Source organism: Schistocerca nitens, chromosome 1, assembly GCF_023898315.1.
Source record: "Schistocerca nitens isolate TAMUIC-IGC-003100 chromosome 1, iqSchNite1.1, whole genome shotgun sequence".
Taxonomy (NCBI): Eukaryota; Metazoa; Arthropoda; class Insecta; order Orthoptera; family Acrididae; genus Schistocerca; species Schistocerca nitens.
The window spans coordinates 695,120,666-695,142,437 of record NC_064614.1 but is presented as its reverse complement, the minus strand read 5'-3'; the positions used below and the strand labels follow the sequence as shown (position 1 = coordinate 695,142,437).

At 43.9% G+C, this 21,772-nt stretch overlaps 1 protein-coding gene across 5 annotated transcripts in view; it reads right to left on the bottom strand.

Annotated features, from left to right (window-relative positions):
- Nucleotides 1-21,772, bottom strand: part of LOC126259559 (histone deacetylase 6) — a 339,218-nt gene that overhangs the window by 253,238 nt on the left and 64,208 nt on the right. For all 5 annotated transcript variants that reach the window (XM_049956465.1, XM_049956456.1, XM_049956474.1 and 2 more), the window contains one exon: nucleotides 4,203-4,386. In XM_049956465.1, the coding sequence (XP_049812422.1) occupies nucleotides 4,203-4,386 (184 nt within the window). The remainder of the gene's footprint in view (nucleotides 1-4,202; nucleotides 4,387-21,772) is intronic.

The following is a 21,772-nucleotide window of genomic DNA, read 5'->3' as shown; positions in this document are numbered from 1 at the left end:
TGATAATATAGAAAGGGAAGAGGAAGTACAAGAAGATGAGGTGCAAGATGTGATACTGCAAGAAGAATTTGATTGGTCATTATGAGACCTATGTCGAAACAAGGTTTCTGGAGTAGATGACACTCCCTCAGAATTTTTGAGATTCTTGGGAGAGCCTCCTATGACAAAACTATTCCACTTGATATGTAAGATATGATACAGATGAAATACCCTCAGACTTCAAGTGAAACAGAATAGTTCCACTTCCACCAAAGGAAGGTGTTGACAGTTTAGTAAGTCATGTTTGTGACACACTGATAAGAGTTATTCACAGATGCATGGAAAAACTGGAAGAAGAAAAGTTTGTAGAAGATCAGTTATCGTTTCAGAGAAACAAGCAACTTACCTTAGAAATAATAAATCCAAAATTATGTCTGTAGCATTTCTACATCCAGAGAAAACTTTTGACATTTTTGGCTGGACTACATTCTTAGAAATTCTGTTGCCCAAGAACATGTTCTGTTATCACTTTTCCTTTTCTTCTTTACCCTACTATCATATTCCAATCCACCCATCGTTATAAAATTTTTTGCCCCCCTGAACTATCAGAATTATTATTCTGATAGTTCAGGGGGCAGAAAATTTATCTCATCATACATTCTTCCAATTTTCTCATCATTTGTGTAGTTATTAAGCATATAACTTATACTACTATGCAGATGAAGGCTACATGTCCATCTTTGCTATTATAATGTGTTCAACATGCTGTTCTTTGTAAATTATCTGCATTCCTACTTTCTTATTCATCATCATCATCATCATCATCATCATCACCACCACCACCACCACACCTATTCCTGCATTTACCCTTATTGCTTTCATATTTACAACCCCTAACTCACCTCATCAGAAGTTCTTTTCTTCTTGCCACTGCATTTCACTAATTCCAACTATATCTAATTTCAACCTGAACATTTATTTTTTTAATTCTCCGACCTACCTAGCCCATTAAGGGATCAAACATTACACATTGTGGTCCCCAGATTGCTAGCTTTGTTTTTCCCAATGCAACATCCCAGACCAGAGATCCGAATGGCGGGAATTATTTCACCTCCAGAATATTTATCCACGAGGATACCATCATCATTATGCCTTGTAGTGGAACTGCAAGGACTTTGGAAAAATAATGGCTTTTGCTCCTTTCAGAATCTAATTTCAACCTGAACATTTATTTTTTTAATTCTCCGACCTACCTAGCCCATTAAGGGATCAAACATTACACATTGTGGTCCCCAGATTGCTAGCTTTGTTTTTCCCAATGCAACATCCCAGACCAGAGATCCGAATGGCGGGAATTATTTCACCTCCAGAATATTTATCCACGAGGATACCATCATCATTATGCCTTGTAGTGGAACTGCAAGGACTTTGGAAAAATAATGGCTTTTGCTCCTTTCCTTCTGAACTGTTTGCAGTACTAAAATAACAAAGCCCTGCTGGTTAATGGGGCAAGATCAGACCAGTCAACTGATAGGCTGTTGCTCCAACTGAAAAGGTTGCTGCCCCGTTCCGGAACCACAAGTTAGTCTGGCCTCTCAACAGAACCCCCCCCCATTGTGGTTATAGCTGCAGTACAGCTATCTGTATCAATAAGGCATGCAAACCACCCCATCTCAACAAGGTCCATGACTCATGAAGGGGATCCTAAGTGGGACAAATATAAATTACTTACCCACAGCAAATAGTGTAGGAGTGATAACAGATGAAAGTCTAAACTGTAGAGCAATGAAGTGCAAGAAAGCATTGGCATCTCTCTACACCCTCATAAAATATATATAAAAAAACTCTTTTTCACCTGAAGAAGAAACCTAACTTTTACAAATGCTTGTATTTCCAGCTATTGATTACAGCAGTGTTATTCTGCAAGGCCACTTCAAAAAAAAGTCACTGCTCTTCCAGATTCTGGCTGGTGATGTAGGTCTACGTACAATATATCTACAACATTAAACTTTTATTATATTTCAAGATAATGTTCACAGCTATGTTGGCTAAGTGCAAGCAAGTGCACTAATTCCCACATACGTTGTCTTTTTTACTTTCTTATTGATGTATACAATCCCTCATATGTCTTCTCGGCCTTGATACTCTTGGCTAAACAGTAGAAAGATCCACTTTCACCAAGATAAAGCTTTTCTATACAATTAGACCACTCAGTTGCCTTCTCCAAGTTCTTTTAGCAGCAGGAACCTGATTCTGGAATGATATTTCTCACAATACCAGAGAACTAAATAACAACTCCAATCTCAAATGACAGCTAATGATGTGTGCAGCAGCAGCAGCAGCAGCAGCCATCTCATCACTATTAGTTCTTAATCAGAACTACTATTCCAAATGGCATTAGATACATCAATTTTTCATTTTATTACTATAATTTCAACACAATGCATCCACTTAAAAGTAACATCATTTTTTTTTAAAGTAACCATGATTTAGAAAGGATTCTATACGTAAAACCCTAATATGATGTAAGAGGAGGGCTGACAGTCCTAATCTAATCATGTTAAAACAAATAAAACATAAATACAACTGAAGTTCCCAGAAAGAGATTTTCACTCTGCAGCGGAGTTTGCGCTGATATGAAACTTCCTGGCAGATTAAAACTGTGTGCCGGACCAATACTCGAATTCGGGACCTTTGTCTTTCGCGAGCAAGTGCTCTACCAAGCACGACTCACGCCCCATCCTCACAGCTTTACTTCTTTCAGGAGTGCTAGTTCTGCAAGGTTTGCAGGAGAGCTTCTGTAAAGTTTGGAAGGTAGGAGATGAGATACTGACAGAAGTAAAGCTGTGAGGACAGGGTGTGAGTTGTGCTTGGGTAGCTCAGTTAGTAGAGCACTTGCCTGCGAAAGGCAAAGGTCCCGAGTTCGAGTCTCGGTCCGGCACACAGTTTTAATCTGCCAGGAAGTTCCACAACTAAAGTTGTGAGTTCAAGTCATGAGTTCAGGATGGATAGATCAGTCAGTACAAGCACTGCCGCCCAAGGCGGCATTCTGGGTCTTGAGTCCTGGTTGGTACAGTTTTAATTTGCTAGAAGTTTCAAAATAGCAAATGGAGAGAGAAGACATGAAGATACTCTTCTCGAGTTATAATTGTGTCACAAATATTGAAATTATTTTTCCTTATTGATTCTGTCGACAAGTACTGTAGAACAGCTAGGTATCAACTCTTTGCAGTGGAAGTGCAATAAACTGCAAGCTGCCTCTGTACAGCTCTGGCATCACAAACTCAACATTTTAAATATGTGGACATAGTTGGCAGCAAGTGGATGACACAAAGAGAAACTCACAGAAATAACTTCTATTGGACAAAACACATCATTTCATTCAGAGGAGAAAAACAAAGCTGATTTTAGTACCTCAGTCAATGAAATAAAAGGTTGTCCCAGGAATTACAAGAAATAATATAATGATTGAGATTTTAATAAAGAATAAAATGCCTGTAGTATTTATAAAGTAACAGAAACTGTTAAATTTTCACACATTCATAGTAATAAATAAGTATATGAAAGTCATCGGGGGGTGGGAGGTATGACACAAACCTCACTGTAAAAAAATAATGCTAGGCTACAGACAAACAATGTTATTGGGTTTATATATCCCTATCCTCAGCATCCTGCTGAGCCTTTATTGAGTCAAATAGTGGTCCATCCTGAGGGACACAGAAATATCACTGGAGAGTCAAGACCACGAGAATAGAGTGTGCTCAAGGCCTGAAATAGGAGACGTTGAAGGGAGCTGAGCCATGAAAAGGAACAATGACTCTTGAGACCAAGAAGGTTTGTAAATGAGTGGTACAACTTCTAGTCAGATGGCTACCATTTTTCTTAGAATTATATTGTCACCTATTTGTGGCAATTAAGTGTAGCACAATTCAGAAGAAATTTCATTAGGATTAATTTTAGTAAAGTGTGGATCTCTCAATCTGCTACTTAGAACAAAGAAGTACCTACCTAGTTTTCTTTCTTCATACATTCTATTTCCACATATAAATGTACACACTAAACTGCAGTCATTAAACACAGAGAAGCTTTTAAACTATTGTTTTAAAATGATTATGACAAGGCATCAAAGGTATATGTCTTGATCACAGTTTGAATAACATAGACAATAAACTCTGATTACTTAAGACCGACAGAAATAGGACTCAAAATTATGACATACTCACTGGATGAATATAGATGGCATCGTATTTGGAGGATAACTTCTCTAGGGATTCCTCATCTTTACAGTTCTCTGTTGCTTTGAGAATCTCTATATGTCTTTCTTCATGTTTATATAAGACTTCATATTCTTCAGCAGTTCGCGGAGTAATGACAGTACAACGAGAAAGAAGGCCAAGTTCTTCACACCTGCAAGTAATGAAAATGCAATTCCATGACAAATATTAAATTAAAATACAAAATCCAACAAATAAATCTATAAAATAGTCTTATACCCTGGAAGACAAATACAAACATACTCACGAAAACAAATTGTCATATTAATGTCCACACAAACAAAATAAACTTTTCTGCGATCCTTATTACTATTCTTTCTTCAACAGACAAAGTGCTGGATCCAGAATAGGAAGATGGAAAAGGCAGCAAGATAAATGATGAATTATTCAGAAACTCTCCATACATCAACACATGAAGCAAACGAATTCACCATCTACATCTACATCCATAATCTGCAAACTGCTCAGTGAAATGCATGGCAGAGGGTACTCTCAACAGTTATTAGGGCATCTTCTTGTTCCATTTACATATGGGGCACGGGAAGAATGTCTGAATTATTAGAACAGATACACTAAAATAGCTGCTTATAACAACAAATATTTATTTATGACAGACCGTTTTGACATTTATCGCCATTGTCAAGTACGTGTAGACTGATGTGACATCCATATTACGTCATTAGTGAACTGTCTTATAACGGTCACTGTTTTAATATGATGGGGTAAACGTAAGACAGTCCGCTAATGACATAATACGGATGTCACATCAGTCTAGGTATACTTGACAATGGAGACAAATGCCGAAACTACACTCCTGGAAATTGAAATAAGAACACCGTGAATTCATTGTCTCAGGAAGGGGAAACTTTATTGACACATTCCTGGGGTCAGATACATCACATGATCACACTGACAGAACCACAGGCACATAGACACAGGCAACAGAGCATGCACAATGTCGGCACTAGTACAGTGTATATCCACCTTTCGCAGCAATGCAGGCTGCTATTCTCCCATGGAGACGATCGTAGAGATGCTGGATGTAGTCCTGTGGAACGGCTTGCCATGCCATTTCCACATGGCACCTCAGTTGGACCAGCGTTCGTGCTGGACGTGCAGACCGCGTGAGACGACGCTTCATCCAGTCCCAAACATGCTCAATGGGGGACAGATCCGGAGATCTTGCTGGCCAGGGTAGTTGACTTACACCTTCTAGAGCACGTTGGGTGGCACGGGATACATGCGGACGTGCATTGTCCTGTTGGAACGGCAAGTTCCCTTGCCGGTCTAGGAATGGTAGAACGATGGGTTCGATGACGGTTTGGATGTACCGTGCACCATTCAGTGTCCCCTCGACGATCACCAGTGGTGTACGGCCAGTGTAGGAGATCGCTCCCCACACCATGATGTCGGGTGTTGGCCCTGTGTGCCTCGGTCGTATGCAGTCCTGATTGTGGCGCTCACCTGCACGGCGCCAAACACGCATACGACCATCATTGGCACCAAGGCAGAAGCGACTCTCATCGCTGAAGACGACACGTCTCCATTCGTCCCTCCATTCACGCCTGTCGCGACACCACTGGAGGCGGGCTGCACGATGTTGGGGCGTGAGCGGAAGACGGCCTAACGGTGTGCGGGACCGTCGCCCAGCTTCGTGGAGACGGTTCCGAATGGTCCTCGCCGATACCCCAGGAGCAACAGTGTCCCTAATTTGCTGGGAAGTGGCGGTGCGGTCCCCTACGGCACTGCGTAGGATCCTACGGTGTTGGCGTGCATCCGTGCGTCGCTGCGGTCCGGTCCCAGGTCGACGGGCACATGCACCTTCCGCCGACCACTGGCAACAACATCGATGTACTGTGGAGACCTCACGCCCCACGTGTTGAGCAATTCGGCGGTACGTCCACCCGGCCTCCCGCATGCCCACTATACGCCCTCGCTCAAAGTCCGGCAACTGCACATACGATTCACGTCCACGCTGTCGCAGCATGCTACCAGTGTTAAAGACTGCGATGGAGCTCCGTATGCCACGGCAAACTGGCTGACACTGACGGCGGCGGTGCACAAATGCTGCGCAGCTAGCGCCATTCGACGGCCAACACCGCAGTTCCTGGTGTGTCCGCTGTGCCGTGCGTGTGATCATTGCTTGTACAGCCCTCTCGCAGTGTCCGGAGCAAGTATGGTGGGTCTGACACACCGGTGTCAATGTGTTCTTTTTTCCATTTCCAGGAGTGTATCTGTCATAAATAAAGATTTGTTATTATAAGCAGCTATTTTGCTGCTTCTATTCTAATGATCATGTTATTATCAGACATGTATTATGCTGCTCGCCCTAAACAAGAAGAAAAAAGAATGTTTAAATGCCTCAGTGCATACTGAAATTAATGCACTCTTGTACCCATGATCTCTATAGGATTGATATGCAGGGGATGTTAGTATATGCGTAGATTTATCATTTAAAGTTAGTTCTTGAAAATTCGTAACCTTTCTTAGGATAGTTTGCATCTATCTTCAAGTGTGCATTGGTTTATCTTCAGATTAAGATTCAAAAACATGACAAAAATGAAATATAACATTCAAAAGCAAAGTTCTCAATTTATAAAACCAGATACATAAATGAAGCATGCCTTGGAAATAGTCAACTAGCAGCGTAACTGTAAAAATTTAAAAACAGAGACGGAGTTTAGAAAACATTATGAACTTGAAATGTCTTAATGGAAAAATCAATCAACACATATATTAAAACATTACTCTGAACTAAAAATAAGAACCCAAGGTTTATACATAAAATAAAAATGCTACATTCACACCAAGCTCAATTCTTGCAACTCAGCCACCACTGTGACACATGCAGTGCAGTAATTTTCCTTCAAAACCTCAAACAAAAGAGGAGGAACTGTAATGCTGAACAAGGATGTAAGTAATAACACAAAAAAGAGAATGAGATAACATGTTTTTACTATTTGAATATACAATTCACTGAATATTTCTTGTAAGTTTAAAGGGTATACCAACCAGGCTCAAGCACAGCCAGATGCCTTTCATTATGACTGCTCTTTCAGTTGAGCCCTCTATGCATGTCCCATAGGTCATGTCACATCATCAACCTGACAGTTTCTCTTTGTATCTTCTACATTTAACAGAGGTGCCCCAATCACACTGAGGCTATAGAAAAATCAAACTCCTTGATAAATTCTTTTTCTCGAGAGTAATGGTCCTGAATATCTGGTGGGCTGAGCAGGAAGTGTTTGGGTTTGATCTCAGCTTTTCACACATCTTAAATTTTTCATAATGTTCAAAACATTGGTAGGCAAGTTTCAAGAAACATGGCCCTGTTGTTACAAATGCTCACAAATTTAAAGTTTGCTTGAGTCAGGTTGGGAAACAGTTTAAACTTCCAAGAAATATTCAGTGAATTGTGTATTTTAAAAGTAAAAACACTTCATCTCATGCTCTTTTTTTAAATTTTATTAATTTTATTAACCTTAAACATGATGTACCATCCATGGGACAGGATTCCCCAAGTGTTCTGTCAGGGGAAAAGTTTGGGAACCCCTGCATTGGTCCCTCATCTCTTAACACTTATATTCACATATCACACCATAAGTGCAAATCAAGAGTATGTCCACACTTAAATATGACATAATCTTCTACACAGAATAGAAAACCTATTCCGTTAAAATGTAGCATACTGACATAAGATCAGACATTGATTGATTAATTGAAGAGTATGGGACCAAACAGCAAGGTCATCAGTACCGCGATTCCAAAGTGAGTTACAGCTCCCTGCCGCCATTGGATAAGCAGCTGCCAGCAGCAAGTCGTATACTCTTAGCTCACTTATTTGTTACATAGTTTAATCCTTAATTTCTTTGCATGTTTTTGTGTACTTGCATTGTTTAATTCATAAATTTCAGGTTTATTATAGTATTTGAGAGTTGTAGCATCGCGTTTTAGTACCTGAATAGTGTAAAATCGCGTAGTCTCCTCCTGCCGCTGAGCAGTGTGTCAGCAGTGCGCAAGTAGCAGCATTACTGCATTTACTAGGCAATCTTGTATTTTAATAACCATTTGAATTTTGTTCCATCATCTTTCGGGCGTGCACTTCAAGAATCACATTTAAATTTTGTGTCGAATTGTTTGTGCTCTCTGTAGATTAGTTCAGACGTTCTTTGCACAACAATATTTAGCATGGATAGGGACTGCAACTGCTGTGTTTGGATGCGGGCTGAGTTGGCATCCCTTCGCTCCCAGCTTCAGGCAGTGTTGGCTCCAGTCACACAGCTTAAGGCTGTTACCAATGGCATCACTGTGGGGGTCCAGATGGGGGTTTGTCGGGGAGGGCCAGCTCGTCCCACGCATCCCCCCGATCGGACTACGGCTGTGGCTGAGCGGGATACAGCCCACATTGAGGCTGACCCCTCACTTGTGGTAGAGTGGGAGGTCATCTCGAGGTGTGGCAGGGGGCGAAAGACATTCCGGAGGGCTGTACGGAAGGCCTCTCCAGTTTGTCTGACGAACAGGTTTCAGGCTCTATCTACGGCTGATACCGATCTTCGGCCGGACATGGCTGCTTGTCCTTTTCCAGACGTTGCCCCTCAGTCTGCAAGACCCAGGCGGTCGCAGAGGGTGGGCTTACTGGTAGTTGGGAGCTCCAACGTCAGGCATGTAATGGGGGCCCTTAGGGATATGGCAGCAGGAGAGGAGAAGAAAACCAATGTGCACTCCGTGTGCATACCGGGGGGAGTCATTCCAGATGTGGAAAGGGTCCTTCCGGATGCCATGAAGGGTACAGGGTGCACCCATCTGCACGTGGTCGCTGATGTCGGCACCAATGATGTGTGTCGCTATGGATCTGAGGAAATCCTCTCTGGCTTCCGGCGGCTATCTGATTTGGTGAAGACTGCCAGTCTCGCTAGCGGGATGAAAGAAGAGCTCACCATCTGCAGCATCGTCGACAGGACTGACTGCGGACCTTTGGTACAGAGCCGAGTGGAGGGTCTGAATCAGAGGCTGAGATGGTTTTGCGACCGTGTGGGCTGGAGATTCCTTGACTTACGCCATAGGGTGGTGGGGTTTCGGGTTCCGCTGGATAGGTCAGGAGTCCACTACACACAGCAGGCAGCTACACGGGTAGCAGGGGTTGTGTGGCGTGGACTGGGCGGTTTTTTAGGTTAGATGGCCTCGGCAAGTACAGAAAGGGCAACAGCCTCAAAGGGTGCGGGGCAAAGTCAGGACATGCGGGGACCAAGCAGCAATCGGTACTGTAATTGTAAACTGTCGAAGCTGCGTTGGTAAAGTACCGGAACTTCAAGCGCTGATAGAAAGCACCGAAGCTGATATCGTTATAGGTACGGAAAGCTGGCTGAAGCCAGAGATAAATTCTGCCGAAATGTTTACGAAGGCACAGACGGAGTTTAGAAAGGATAGACTGCATGCAACCGGCGGTGGCGTGTTCGTCGCTGTTAGTAGTAGTTTATCCTGTAGTGAAGTAGAAATGGATAGTTCCCGTGAATTATTATGGGTGGAGGTCACACTCAACAACCAAGCTAGGTTAATAATTGGCTCCTTTTACCGACCTCCTGACTCAGCAGCATTAGTGGCAGAACAACTGAGAGAAAATATGGAATACATTTCACATAAATTTTCTCAGCATGTTATATTCTTAGGTGGAGATTTCAATTTACCAGATATAGACTGGGACACTCAGATGTTTAGGACGGGTGGTAGGGCCAGAGCATCGAGTGACATTATACTGAGTGCACTATCCGAAAATTACCTCGAGCAATTAAACAGAGAACCGACTCGTGGAGATAACATCTTGGACCTCCTACTGATAACAAACAGACACGAACTTTTCGACTCTGTAAGCGCAGAACAGGGAATCAGTGATCATAAGGCTGTTGCAGCATTCCTGAATATGGAAGTAAATAGGAATATAAAAAAAAGGGAGAAAGGTTTATCTGTTTAGCAAGAGTAATAGAAGGCAGATTTCAGACTACCTAACAGATCAAAATGAAAATTTCTGTTCCGACACTGACAATGTTCAGTGTTTATGGAAAAAGTTCAAGGCAATCGTAAAATGTGCTTTAGACAGGTACGTGCCGAGTAAAACTGTGAGGGATGGGGAAAACCCACCGTGGTTCAACAACAAAGTTAGGAAACTACTGCGAAAGCAAAGAGAGCTTCACTGCAAGTTTAAACGCAGCCAGAACCTCTCAGACAAACAGAAGCTAAACGATGTCAAAGTTAGCGTAAGGAGGGCTATGCGTGAAGTGTTCAGCGAATTCGAAAGTAAAATTCTATGTACCGACTTGACAGAAAAACCTAGGAAGCTTTGGTCTTATGGTAAATCAGTAATTGGCTCAAAACAGCATATCCAGACACTCTGGGATGATGATGGCATTGAAACAAGAGGATGACACGCGTGAAGCTGAAATACTAAATACCTTTTCCAAAGCTGTTTCACAGAGGAAGACTACACTGCAGTTCCTTCTCTAATTCCTCGCACAAACTAAAAAATGGCTGACATAGAAATAAGAGTCCAAGGAATAGAAAAACAACTGGAATCACTCAACAGTGGAAAGTCCACTGGACCTGACGGGATACCAATTCGATTCTACACAGAGTACGCGAAAGAACTTGGCCCCCCCCTTCTAACAGCCGTGTACCGCAAGTCTCTAGAGGAACGGAAGGTTCCAAATGATTGGAAAAGAGCACAGGTAGTCCCAGTCTTCAAGAAGGGTCATCAAGAAGATGCACAAAACTATAGACCTATATCTTTGACATCATGTTTTGTGCTCGCGTATCATGTTATTTCTGGAAACCCAGAATCTACTCTGTAGGAATCAACATGGATTCCGGAAACAATGATCGTGTGAGACCCAACTTGCTTTATTTGTTCGAGACCCAGAAAATATTAGATACAGGCTCCCAGGTAGATGCCATTTTCCTTGACTTCCGGAAGGCGTTCGATACAGTAAAGCACTGTTGCCTGATAAACAAAGTAATAGCCTACGGAATATCAGACCAGCTGTGTGGCTGGATTGAAGAGTTTTTAGCAAACAAAACACAGCATGTTGTTCTCAACAGAGAGACGTCTACAGACGTTAAAGTAACCTCTGGCGTGCCACAGAGAGTGTTATGAGACCATTGCTTTTCACAATATATATAAATGACCTAGTAGATAGTGTCGGAAGTTCCATGCGGCTTTTTGCGGATGATGCTGTAGTATACAGAGAAGTTGCAGCATTAGAAAATTGCAGCGAAATGCAGGAAGATCTGCAGCGGACAGGCACTTGCTGCAGGGAGTGGCAACTGACCCTTAACATAGACAAATGTAATGTATTGCGAATACATAGAAAGAAGGATCCTTTATTGTATGATTATATGATAGCAGAACAAACACTGGCAGCAGTTACTTCTGTAAAATATCTGGGAGTATGCGTGCGGAACGATTTGAAGTGGAATGATCATATAAAATTAATTGTTGGTAAGGCAGGTGTCAGGTTGAGATTCATTGGGAGAGTCCTTAGAAAATGTAGTCCACCAACAAAGGAGATGGCTCACAAAACACTCATTCGACCTATACTTGAGTATTGCTCATCAGTGTGGGATCCTTACCAGATCGGGTTGACAGAGGAGATAGAGAAGACCCAAAGAAGAGTGGCGCGTTTCGTCATAGCGTTATTCGGGAAGCGTGATAGCGTTACGGATATGTTTAGCAAACTCAAGTGGCAGACTCTGCAAGAGAGGCACTCTGCATCGCGGTGTAGCTTGCTCGCCAGGCTTCGAGAGGTTGCGTTTCTGGATGAGGTATCGAATATATTGCTTCCCCCTACTTATACCTCCCGAGGAGATCACGAATGTAAAATTAGAGAGATTAGAGCGCACACGGAGGCTTTCCGGCAGTTGTTCTTCCGGCGAACCATACGCGACTGGAACAGGAAAGGGAGGTAATGACAGTGGCACGTTAAGTGCCCTCCGCCACACACCGTTGGGTGGCTTGCGGAGTATAAATTTAGATGTAGAAGAAAGAGGGTCTGCTGAAAGTGGACAGATCCAGTCAGGGGACTCAAATTATAAAATAATGAACATTTAACACACACAATAAAAGCATAAAAGGTGGGACCAAATCTAAAAACTGGAAAAGGGGGGTGATCAAGGGATGACAGACTGAGGAGACTGTAAAAGAAGTTCCAACCACAACCAACCTGCCCCTGCTCCAAGACTAAAGGAGAACCTCATACCTGGAAATAAAAACCACTTTCACAGACAAACCCAAGGACCAGTTCAACCATCCATGGATCATCTGCTAATATTAAATTTAAAGAATCAGGAAGACTGTAATTAACACAAAGGGCCGAAAGAAGGGAACATTCCACCAATAGGTGAGATATCGTCAGTCTGGCTCCACAACCACACTGCGGGGATGGGTCGTTATGTAGGAGGAAACAACGGTTGAGCTGGGTATAACCAATGTGTAAACAGCACAAAACAGTGGACCCTTGCGAGAGGAGTGGAAAGAAGAGCGCCAAACTGCAGTAGACTCCTTGATGAGTTTATTACTAAGAGCAGTAGCGCTCCAGAAGGCATTCCACTGTTGGGCAAAGAGGTAAGTATCTGCTTATCTATCCAAAAGGTCAGCCAATTCATTCCCTGGGATGCCCACATGACTTGGGACCCACATGAAGTCTGAACAAATTGAAACACTGTGGAGGGAGGCCTGAGAAACAAAAAAGAGGGCCCTGTGAATGGCTACAAGCTCTGCTGTCAACACACTACATGATCCCGACAATGAATGGTGCTCGAAGCCAGTAGGAGACGTAAAAGCAAATCCCATCTCATCAATAGTCTTAAAAGCGTAAGTGTAGATGCCTTACACAGCAGTGTACAGTATATGCACACAGCCATAGAAAAAACCCACCCACCTCCCCAGGGGTCGTAACCCCTGCAACCCACAGAAGATAAAGATGCTTCAGTAGCTTTTTTTTTTTTTTTTTTAAAAAAAAAAAAAAAAAAAAAGGAAAGGATCTTTATTAAGGATGATAATATACAGTAATGTCACCTTGAACTTTAATATAATTTGTCAGTACTCCATCAATCTTGGCCCAGGAACTCTGGAAGGATGGCACATACAAGACGCCGGTAAACCATAGGAGCAACAAAGAGCTTAGGACCCTGGAACAGATTGGTCCCAATCCATGGTAAAGGCACCATCCGGGTGGGTAGGGGAGGGGGGGGGGCGTGTGCAGTGTGTGTGGGGGAAGGGGGGTTGTATGGGAGGAAAGACCCGGGTTGCAGTCTAGTGAGTGGAGATGGAGATCCCGACAGGGGGAAGTGATATGCATGCCAATCGGCAATCCCACCCCTGGGCGGGTGTTACGAGGGAGACATTCCTCAGTGGCGAAGAGCACAGGGTACACAGGATGGTCAGGGAATTGGCAAATGGTGATTGCTTAAGAAACAAGGAGTTGGCTCCATTGGATGTGTAGAAGGGGAATTCCTGCTTCTGTGAGGAGACTACGAACAGGAATAATGCAAAAGGCACCAACAGCCAGACGCACCCCACAATCATGGACAGGGTCAAGGAGTTTCAAAGTGGAAGGAGCTGCTGAGAGATAAACCTGACTACCATAATCTAGTCAGGACAAGAACAGAGCATGGTAAAGATGGAGGAGAGTGGAATGGCCTGCACCCCAAGATGTGTGGGCCAGGAGGTGGAGAGCATTAACCTTCTGCATAAATGTAGTCTTTAGGTGGTGAATGTGGGGCAGCCATGTCAGCTTGTTACCAAAAATAAGGCCCAAGAAACGGGACTGTGTTACAACATCGAGGAGCTGGTTGCCTAAATAAAGTTCTAGATTGGCGTGTAATGTGGACTGATGAAAAAAATGCATAACCTGCGCTTTGGAAGGAGAAAACTGGAAGCCATGGGTGGTGGCTCATGCAGAGGCTCGTCAGATGGCACCTTGGAGCTGGCACTCAGCAGATGCTACTGAGTGGGAGCTGCACCAGATGCAAAAATCGTCGGTGTACAATGCCGGGTAACCAGAGGCCCAACAGAGGTCGCAAGCCCATTGATGACAATGAGGAAGAGGGTGACACACAGCACAGAACCCTGTGGGATACGATTCTCCTGAATCTGAGGAGCACTGAGTAAAGTCCCAACTCGAACCCGGAAGAGCCAGTAAGATAAAAACTCTCAGATAAAAATCAGAAGGGGACCATGGAAGCCCCAGTCATGGATGGTATCTAAAATGTGATGGCACCAAGCCATGTCATACACCTTATGTAGGTCAAAGAAGACCGCGACAAGCTGCCAGCGGTGAGTAAAAGCCTGTTGGATGGCTGATTCAAATCAGAGTAAATGGTCAGTTGGAGATCACCCTGCCTGGGAGCCACATTTATACAGGTACAAAAGGCCCCAAGATTCAAGTACCCAGCATAATCTAAAGTTGACTAGCCTTTTGAGCAGTTTACAAAGTACATTCGTAACGCTAATTGGGGGGTAGCTGTCGAGAGACGTTGCGTTTTTCCCGGGCTTAAGGACGGAGATAACTATACTGTCTCGCCATTGTGATGGAAAAGCACCCTTGAGCCAAATGTGGTTGAAGACCCTGAGGAGCTGTTGCCTCTGTGGAAGATCCAATGTTGGATCATCTTGTTGTGGATGGAATTTGGCCCTGGGGCTGTGTCTCATGAAGAGCTAAGAGCCTGCACAATTCCCATTCAGCATTATAGGGCTCAACGTGGCGTGGGATGAAACAGATGGGGGGGGGGGGGGGGGGGGTATCTGTTCAACTCTGCATTTCTGCTAGAGAAAGGTAGTAGGGTAGGAAGAGGATGACGATGACCTCACAAAGTGTCTCACGAGGTATTCTTCCAGAACCAATGGATCAGTGGACACAGCACCCTGGAGATTAAGACCCCGGACAGTTGACTGTTGCTGGCGGCCCAGAAGGCTACGGAGCTATGACCAAACCTGTGGTGAAGAGGCATACATCCCCAGGAAAGAAACGTAGCACTCCCAGCATTCTTTTTTACTCAGCTTAATAAGGTAACAAGCCTTAGCTCGGTGACGCTTAAAAGTGAGGAGGCTTGTCTGTGAAGGGTGTCGCTTAAATCACTGCAGCACCCGTTGGCGGTCCTGGACAGCAACTGTGACATTCTTGGTCTATCGTGGTACCGGCCGACAATGAGGGGGACCTGTGGATAGGGGAACAGCAGTGCCAGCAGCATGAGGAAGAGCGGCAGAGATAACTTGCATGACTACATCAATGGAATTCGAAAGGGGGATGTCAAAGTGGACAGCAGACATATATAAAGGCCAATTGGCCCTGCAGAATGTCCAACGTGGGGGCCTGTCTGCAGCAGGGGAACGACAGAATCACCGGAAAGTGGTCACTGTCACGAAGGTCATCATGGGATGACCAACATACAGAAGCCATGAGGGCAGCGGAGGAGATCGTGATATCGATAGCAGATAAGGTGCCGTGAGCGGCATTGAAGTGAGTAGGGGAACCATCATTGAGTAGACACTAATCGTGGTCCGTGATAAGTTGGTCAAGTAGGATACCCCTAACCGTTGAAGTGATACTCCCCCACAGTGGATGGTGGGCACTGAAGTCCCCAAGAAGCAGAAACGGGGGTGGGGGAGTTGTTGGATTAAGGTAGACAGTGCAACGTAATCCAGACAGTGCAACGTAAGCTAGACAGTGCAACGTAAGCAACTGGCCTACTTGGAGGGAGGGAGACATGCAAATGGTGATTGCCAGAGTCATTTGCACTCAAACCACTATCACTTCCAAGGTGGTATGTAGGGGGATCCAGTCACTAATAACATTGGAGCGAACCAAAGTGCAGACCTCACCAAATGCTACCCCAGGGCCAGCACGGTTCCGACAGAACACCTGATAAATATGAGAAGTTGGAGAGTGGTCATCACGAAAATGCATTTTTTGAAGAACAAGACAGAACACAAAATAGGAGGAGACAAGACGTTGCATTTCCGGTAGGTGACAATAGTATCCTTTGCAATTCCACTGGATTATTGTGTGGCTTGAGTCCAAGGTAGACATGAAGAAGCCGAGGATGAGATCAGGTCACTCGGTCAGTAGTTGTCACCGACAAGGATGGGGTGACACCCATAAATAAGACATCAGACTCAGGATGCGAGGGGGGAGATGGCACCTCCGGGGGCACCAGGGGTGCATTGTCTTGCGATTTATGTTTTTTCTTCTTCTTCTTCTTCTCTTTCTGAGGTGGAATAGGGCGGGGCACAGGCGGAGTACAGGCTTCTACAAGATCAGGAACCGAAAGAGAGTGAGTGACCTTGGGGCGCACAGATGGTGCACCTTGTGGCTGTGTGGTGGTAATAGTCTTCTGGCCTGAGAGACATTGGGGAGAGGAGTCCCGGGGGAGAGACCAAACACCGGCCGATGCCGAAGAAGGGTGGCACTTCTTTGGCCAGGGAGGGGGAGCAGCTCCCTGACGGGTGGTTGTGGGAACTGCTGGGGTGGGGGAGGGGGGAGGGGAGAGGGGGACAGGGCTTGGGTAAGGACGGGCAGGAGGAGGAAAGGACGTAGCAGAGGCAAAAGTTGAAGATAGTGACACTGGATCTCCTTTTCTCTCTTGTAAGCTGGGCAATCCGGCAAGTGAGGGGAGTGGCGGTCAGAATAATTGACACACACAGGTGGCAGAACACAGGGGCTTCCCTCATGGAGTGGGTGGCCACAGTCACCACACAAAAGGGTCCACCGTACAGTGGGAAGACATATGCCAAAAATACAAGCACCGAAAGCACCGCATAGATGTAGCGATGTACAGCTTCACGTCACATATGTAGCATATAGCCTTGACTTTCTCTGGGAGGGTATCCCCCTTGAAAGCCAGAATGAAGGCGCCAGTATCGGTGCAGTTGACTTTGTGACCCTTCTGCACACGTCGAACAAAATGAACGCCGTGCCGCTACAGACTAGCCCAGAGTTCCTCATCAGTTTGCAGAATGAGATCCCTACGAAAAATTACTCCCAGGACCACATTCACAGATTGGTGAGAAGTGGTAGACACCGGGATATTGCACAGACGATCATGAAGAGCTGCAGATTGGGTGACAGATGAAGCTTTGATCAACAGGGAGCCCGACCGCATCTTACTAAGAGACTCCACTTGAACAAACTTGTCCTCAATATTTTCCACGAAAAACAAAAGCTTTGTGGCAGAGAATGTGTCCCCATTCATCCCAGTAAAGACAAGGTAACAGGGAAAGGGTTTCATCCCAAGATGGCGAACCTGGCCCTCCTCCCATGGTGTAGCCAGGGAAGGGAAGGTTGCTGGGTCATACGAAGCAGTATTCAAGAATCCTCCACCATTCGAAGAGATGGCCATTTGAGTATGGCCAGATTTTTGCAGCTTGATACGCTTCACGCACCAAGCTCCACCCTGATAGTACCCACTCCGACCAGGAGCTCTCCCCATGGACGCCAACCACCAAGGGCCGTCTGGCACAGCGGCCATTGCCGGGAGTTCTGATGCTCCAAGAAGATAAGCAACCACTCCTTGGCACACATGGGGAGGGAACAGCTCAGGTATCAGCAGTGTGATCCCTGTGTTGTCAGGGGGCTCAGCCATATGGATATATAACAGCCCCACCACACAGACTGACTATATATGTTGGTGACGAAGGGAGAGGGGTAGGAAGGGGGGAGAGGAGTCCACATCATAGATGCTAGGGAGGGAGTTCTTCCCCATATGGCTCACACTAAAAACAGGAAATTTTGAACTGAAGGTCAAACCTCAAGTCAGGACCTAAATACCAAAAAGGATGAAAGAACAAACAAAGGGAACAATATTGCAACCAATACAGGAAACCAGTTGTATAGCCAGGTCGACATAAATCAGAACACAGAGAGGGGAAGGAGGCGGCAACAGGGAAAGAGCGAGGATAGAGAGGGAGGAAGCGGGGTGAAGGAAATGCAGCCAGGAATGAAGAATGGGCCATAATAGATCGGGGCCCCATGTCCACCATGCATGATCACATGAAAGAACCGTGAGCCACCTGGGAGAAGATCCAGAGGTGTTTAAACTAATGGATGATCTAGTTATTGCATGGCGCCATAGACATCTCTGCCACCATACACACAAAGAATCTCTCATCATTTAAAACATTTATTCATCAAGGGTTCGTCCTACATGAAGATGGATTGTAACTACTCTAACGTATCTCAGCAACCTGAAGAAGTAGCACCAAGGGTGTACAGTTGCTTCCAAGGACTACAGTGAGCTGTTCAATTTCACCCATCCTCTCTCCCCTCCAAATTCCAGTGTGCCCTAGTACAAAAAAGCACACACTTGTCCCTTCATTTTGTAGCGGAAGGGAGCTCTGTATGGTATGTTCCATTTTGTCTGCTAACGCCTTTTGGTAAATGGTTTGGCTTGCACTATGAGATTTGGAGTAGGTACAAAACTTACTTCCTTAGTCACATATATCTGCATTAAGTTTTGTCCTAACCCACTAACAAGCTTGTTTGTCCTCCGAAGAAAACCACAGCACAACATGGTTAATACAGTTGTAATTGTATAGTTTGGTGGCTTAGGTTTTTAAGTTGTACATTTCTCCTTCTATGGAACTGGCAGAAAGACAGGCAAAGTAGTAACTAATGGGAGGGAGAGGGGGCAATTTTCAGCACTGTATTTCAGCCTGGTACAAGGCCAAGACACTATGCATGCAGATGCATCACCTTTCATCTGGTCTGTGTAAGACACAGTGGGCTTTGTGCTACAGGCATATTACATGTGTTAAGCCTGTGACCTCTTTTGATATACCAGTAGGTACTTCCACATTTCTTAGACACTTCACTGATTTCAGCATCCTACAGTCTCTCAAGAGTTTCTCTTAAAATGACAAAAACACATTCTGCAAAGCTGTGTATCACTTTACTACTATCAGAATTCTATTTCGAAATAACACTCTCAGAGAGACTTCTTGTTGATGGTGCTCCTATCATCTTCAGTCTAGAGAATAGTTTGATGCAGCACTGCAAGCTAGTCTATCTCATCATCTCTGCATAATTTGAGTCTGCATACCAGTACTGCAGTGAAACTTTGGTATACCTCTACAATTTTTACTCCCACATTTACCTCCTTCCCAAATTAATTACTCTTTGATGCTATCAAGATAGGTCTTATCAATTTATGGCTTCTTTTAGTCAAGTTGTGAAATAAAAATCTTCTCCATTCTCCCAATCCCTCTTAATTTGATTCAGTACCTCTTCAACAGTTAACCAAACTACCAAAAAAACTTTCTAGATTATTCTGTAGAACTTCACTTCTAATACTTCTATTCTATTTTTCTTTGTACAGCTAATTGTCCACATTTCACTTTCATTTAATGCTACACTACAGACAAATACTTTCAGAAAAGACTTCCGTAACACTTCAATTTCTTTTACCATACACGTTGAAATATTCATCTTTCTCAGAAACCTTTTCTTGCTAGTGCCAATTTACATTTTTTAACTTCTCTATTTTCATTGTCTCCAATTATTGTGCTGACCAAGTATTAAAACTATCTTCTACTTTTAGTGCCTCATTTCCTAATCTATTTCCCTCAAAACTGCCTGATTTGATTGGGCCACACTGAATTACCATTGTTTTACCTTTGTATTCTGAAGACACACCCCTTTTCATTCAACTGGTCTTACAGGTTCTTTGCCATCTCTGACAGAGTTATGAGGTCACCAGCAAATCTTTGCCCTGAAATTTAATTACCTTTCCAAATTTCTCTTCGTTGCTCGCTCCATGCAGAGCAGGGAATAGACTACAACCCTCTCTCACTCCCTTCTTAGCCACTTCTTTCCTTCCAAGCCTTTCAACTCTTGTAACTGCCGCCTGGTTACTGTACAGGTTGTAAATAACCTTCCACTCCCTGTATTTTACACTCACACCCCCCACTTCTTTCCTTCAGAATTTCGAACAGTGTCTTCAAGTCAACAATGTCAAAAGTTTTCTCTGCATCCACAAATGCTGAAAATGTAGGTTCGCCTTTCCATAACCTGTCTTCTAAGTTATAGGTTCAGCATTGCTGTGTGTGTTACTACATTTCTCCAGAACCCAAAATAATCTTCTCAGAGGTCAACTTCTACCAGTTTTTCCACACTTCTGTTGATAACTTGAGTAAATTTTTTTTGCAGCTGTAACTTATCTAACTAAAGATTCTGAAATATTCACAGCAGTCAGCTCCTGCATTCTTTTGAATTGGTACTATTACATTTTTCTTGATTGTCTGAAGGTGTTTCACCTCTATCTTGTATAATAGGTGGAATAGTTTTCTATTATTGTTCCTACCATGGAGGTCAATAATTCTAAGGGGTTTTTGTCTACTTTGAATACCTTAATTTGACTTAAATCTTTCAGTGCTTAGTCAAATCCTCCTTGCAGTATCGTATCCCCACTTTATCTTCATATACTTCCTCTTCCCCTACATAATAGTGTTAAGAAGTTTCTTTCCTTTGTATGACCCTGGTGTATATTGCTTCCGCCTGTCAGTTTACTTTCTTTGGTTATTATTGGTTTGCCATTTGAGCCCTCCATATCCATATGACAGCTTCCCTTTTCTCCAAAGGTTTCTCTAATTTTCCTATAGGCAGCGTCTACCTTTCACCTATTCACACAAGCTTTTGCAGCATTACATTAGTCCTCTACTCATTACTGCTGGGCTGTTTTGAAATTTCTGTCACTTTCATTTTTTTAGATATTTGTATTGTTATTTGCCCCTTTTCCATTTGAGGGAATTGCTGCAGTGTATATGCAATATATCGTGACTCCAGTGCTGGTACGTAAGCAGTTACAGGTAGGCAAGCGATTTGGGTAGCACTGTCTTTTTCCAATGTGTGTACGGTAAATGCAGAGACATGAACTATGGTGACATTATTACCTGAAGCATCCAAACAAGGCCAATGTGCTGTTATCATTTTCTTGGCTGCTGAAGGACAAACACTGGTAGACATTCATTAGATACTGAGGAATGTGTCTGGGGCAGCATGTCCGTCGAAAACCTCCATTGTGTAACGGTTGTCAAGTTCCATGCTGGTTGCGATTCGACACAAGACACCGGTCAATATCAAAGTGCAGCCTCAAGTGGGACACACAGGAGTACCCACCCTACAGTCCTCATCTCTCCCCATGCCATTATCATACCTTCAGTCCCTTATAAAATTCCTGTTGGACAAGGAAGTGTTGCAGACAGTTACAGACATCTTCATGCAGCAGGAAATGAGTATCTTCAACTGTTGTCAGAGGGATTTCATCAATGTTCTCAGCAATTTGCTTGATTATCGTATCGATTCTGAACTGTACAGCCTTCGAAAATAAAATTTTCGATCACCTCTTACATTTTCTCTTTCCATTAATTACATCCAATAAAAAATGGAAACGAGCATACGACATCGTTGTCCGGGAGGCCCCATTCAGGGAAGTTCAACCGCCAAATGCAAGTCTTATTTCATTCGAAGCCACATTCG